The following is a 3,615-nucleotide window of genomic DNA, read 5'->3' on the forward strand; positions in this document are numbered from 1 at the left end:
AGTTTAGAATATAGATTTTGTGGGAAGGAGAAAGATTTCAGAATCTAAAATATTTATTGCATTTGCTCAGTACAAAAGGAATGACTTTCTTACACACCCATTCCCAAATATTAAAATTTTAATAGAAGCAGTTTGGAGGTAAGCCCCTTCATAGAAAAGGAATTTTAAAAACTCAATCCAAAGTAATTTTATGCTAGTTTTTGTATAACATAGATTTTGTGATTTATAAGTATTGGAAATTTCATTTTCAGAATCAAGTCTCTCGAGAGATTAAGTTTACTGTCCAGGCATTGCCATGGATGAGTATTCCTACTGTTGCGTTGTTCCTGCTAGAGTTGAGAGGTTACAGCAAATTGTATGACGACATAGGAGAGTTTCCGAGTGGTAAGTAACTAACATGAATATTTGTCGGGCGGAAAGTGGGCTGAGCACCAGTTGGTCTCTTTATAGAACCAAATCTGTCTCTTTTTCTTCTTTTAGAATAATTACAAATTATTCATTCGTTTTTAATGTTTTATTTCCTGCATTCGTGTCTTGCCATTTATACTCATTTCTTTAGTTTTGTCTGTCAATTTGAAAGTCTGTTGTAGATGAGACCATGCCTGGGAGAAGACTGGAGTGATCAGCGATAGATCCCTGCATTTGTTTTCTATTATTGTTACTGAATTCAGACTTCCAAAAAAAATAAATAACTTGAGTCGTACAGATAATTGTTGAAAATCAGAAAATACAGATTTTTAAAAATCCATTCTCTTGCTACTTAGAAACTGAAAATTTTTTGGTATACATCCTTCCACTTTTCTGTGCCCATAGACATCTGTTTACACAAATGAAGTCCTACTATGCATACTGGTTTGGACCCTAATTTTTCTTTTCTGTTAGCAACATATGTGCCCATATTTTCATGTCAATATTGACATTATATAGTATATTAGTCATAGCATTTTATTGTGTGGATAGCCATAATTTACATGAAGGATTCCTAAATGTCAGACCTTTAGACTGTTACTCTTTTTTCTATGATAAACAGTCCTGCAGTGACAAAACTCTCGTGAAATTCTGGAATTATTTTAAGATACATTTTTAGTATCTAGTATATAGAAAGTAAGAGTAATAGTATTTATTCAGTGTTAATATGTGCTAGTGACAATTCTAAACTCTTCCCATGTATCAATCCATTTTTTCCTACAACAATTCTATGAGGTAGATACTATTACTATGCTTTGATAGGTAAGTAAATGAGGTGTAGAGAGAGTTTCAGTAACAAATAGGTGGGGGATTTGAGACTTGAACCCAGGTTTGCTGGCACCAACACCCACGAGGAAATAAAAAATTGTATACTAGCGTGATGAAATAGGTGGGTCTTGAAAAATAGGTAGGATATGAGTAAAAATATGGGGAAGGAGGGCATTCTAGATTCTTGGAAAAGTATGAGTAAAGGTACAGAGGTAAGACCTCAACACATGGGGAAGACATTGAGAAAACCAGCCTCGTTAGAATAGAAGTACAGGAATGAGGCCGGAAAGATCAGAATGGGTTGGAATAAATGCTAGGTTTAAGGTATTTAGTGGAAAATAAAATTTTAAGCAGGGAGATAATAGGTAAAGATATGTTTTAGGAAGAGTAGTATGAAGGAAATGACTATTCGCAGAGATTTAAATAGTAAAGATGTCTTAGGAGTATCCTCTTCTGTTTTATAAATATCTTTATAGTTTAACTAAGAAACACTTTAGGTGGGACATTTCCAGTACATATGAGAGGGAAATGAGTAAATGACCAGATTCCAGGGAGTCGGGGGAGATCAGTTTACAGTGTTTGAGTCTAGGATCCCATTTTTCACTTAGATGGACATGTAAAAAGTAAACTCTAATCCTAGGAGCCGAATTTTGATTATTCTGTTTCCTGTTATCTCTTCTAGGCTGGTTTCAACTCATTGTTAGTGTAATATCATTCCTCTTTTTCACTGACATGCTGATCTACTGGATTCATAGAGGCCTTCATCATAGACTTGTATATAAGGTAGAGTCATTTGTAGGGGAAAGAAAAAGAAATTACACATTTCCTCAATGTATGATTATAAATTCTGTTCTATTTCCAAGAATTTCCTCTATCTATATTAAATGCCTGAGTAGCCATAGTTACGACAGCTATTATGAGGCACATTTTGTTTTGAGGTACATTTTTGTTTATGGGTCTGCAGGAGCTGTCTTAGAATTTTCCTGTTTTACGATAGAGAGGAAGGGCATTTTATAAAGTGATTTTGCTAATTTCAAAAGGATTTTCTAGTTAGGTCATTCCCACAACATGAGTATGGAAAGCTAAGTTGAATGTTACACTGGGTAATGTTTGTGGTGCTAACTGTGTCCTTTTTTTCTACAGCACATACATAAACCTCATCATATTTGGAAGATTCCTACTCCATTTGCAAGTCATGCTTTTCACCCTGTGGATGGCTTCCTTCAGAGTCTACCTTACCACATATACCCTTTTATTTTTCCATTACATAAGGTGGTTTATTTAGGTTTGTACATCTTGGTTAATATCTGGACGATTTCCATTCATGATGGTGATTTTCGAGTCCCTGAAATCTTAAAGCCATTTATTAATGGCTCGGCTCATCATACAGACCACCACGTGTTCTTTGACTACAACTATGGACAGTATTTCACATTGTGGGATAGAATTGGAGGCTCATTCAAAAATCCCTCCTCCTTTGAAGGGAAGGGACCACTTAGTTATGTGAAGAAGATGACAGAAGAAAAGTATAATAGCCGTGCAGAAAATGGTTGTAAAAATGAAAAATTATTCAATGGAGAGCTTACAAAGACTGAGTAGATTATTGCCCAATTATTCTTAAATATTTTTAATAAGAAAAAATACTCTGTGTACAGCCAAGATACATAGCATTGGTATCATTTGAAAATCAGCATTGTGAGTTCTGCTGAGGAATGATCATAATGGTAATCAAGAGAAGATGAGTTGAACACCAAGATTTTAATCTCATGCTTAAAAGACCAGATGTTGATCCAAGGGACAACTTGTGTCTTTCTAGCCAGCAGTTTGTATAGCCTGAACAACAATTTTAAATAAAATAGAGAATAAGTGATTAAGGGGACCAGGCTATATCCTTTTGCCTTAATCCATCCATACTCGTTAAGGAATATTCATAGTGCTTAATAATACCAAGACTAAGAACCATAACCAAGAAATGCTAATATAAAGATTGGTCCTTGTTTCAGGAATGGTTAATTCTTAAGTATTGGCCTGACAGTGACTACTGATACTACTTTATTCAAGTGGAAACATCAGTGTGAAAAAAATTTGGATAAATTATCCATGTAAATGACCTAATTGATAGCAGATGTAATAAGACTATCATCTTCCTACACATAGGAGGCTCATTCTCTGGGGACATTGTCAAATACTACATTTTACTGATGAATAAATAAATTGGAATTTTAAAAATATTGATACTACCATGATTTAATCCAGATCTGGGATTATGTGACTAAAGGTTTTGATAGTTATTGTTTAAAACCATTATTTAATAAGTATAAAAATATGTGAATCTGAAAAAAAGAAAAAGAAAAAAAAATATGTGAATCTGAATCTATT

At 33.9% G+C, this 3,615-nt stretch overlaps 1 protein-coding gene across 1 annotated transcript in view; it reads left to right on the forward strand.

Annotated features, from left to right (window-relative positions):
- Window positions 1–3,566, forward strand: part of SC5D (sterol-C5-desaturase) — a 17,903-nt gene extending 14,337 nt beyond the window's left edge. The window contains exons 3-5 of the mRNA XM_012644917.1: window positions 252–384; window positions 1,919–2,019; window positions 2,380–3,566. Coding sequence (XP_012500371.1) covers window positions 252–384; window positions 1,919–2,019; window positions 2,380–2,835 — 690 coding nt within the window. The 3' untranslated portion in view covers window positions 2,836–3,566. The remainder of the gene's footprint in view (window positions 1–251; window positions 385–1,918; window positions 2,020–2,379) is intronic.
- Window positions 3,567–3,615: the final 49 nt, after the last annotated feature.

This window comes from Propithecus coquereli, unplaced genomic scaffold (genome assembly GCF_000956105.1).
Source record: "Propithecus coquereli isolate 6110/MARCELLA unplaced genomic scaffold, Pcoq_1.0 Scaffold222, whole genome shotgun sequence".
NCBI lineage: Eukaryota > Metazoa > Chordata > Mammalia > Primates > Indriidae > Propithecus > Propithecus coquereli.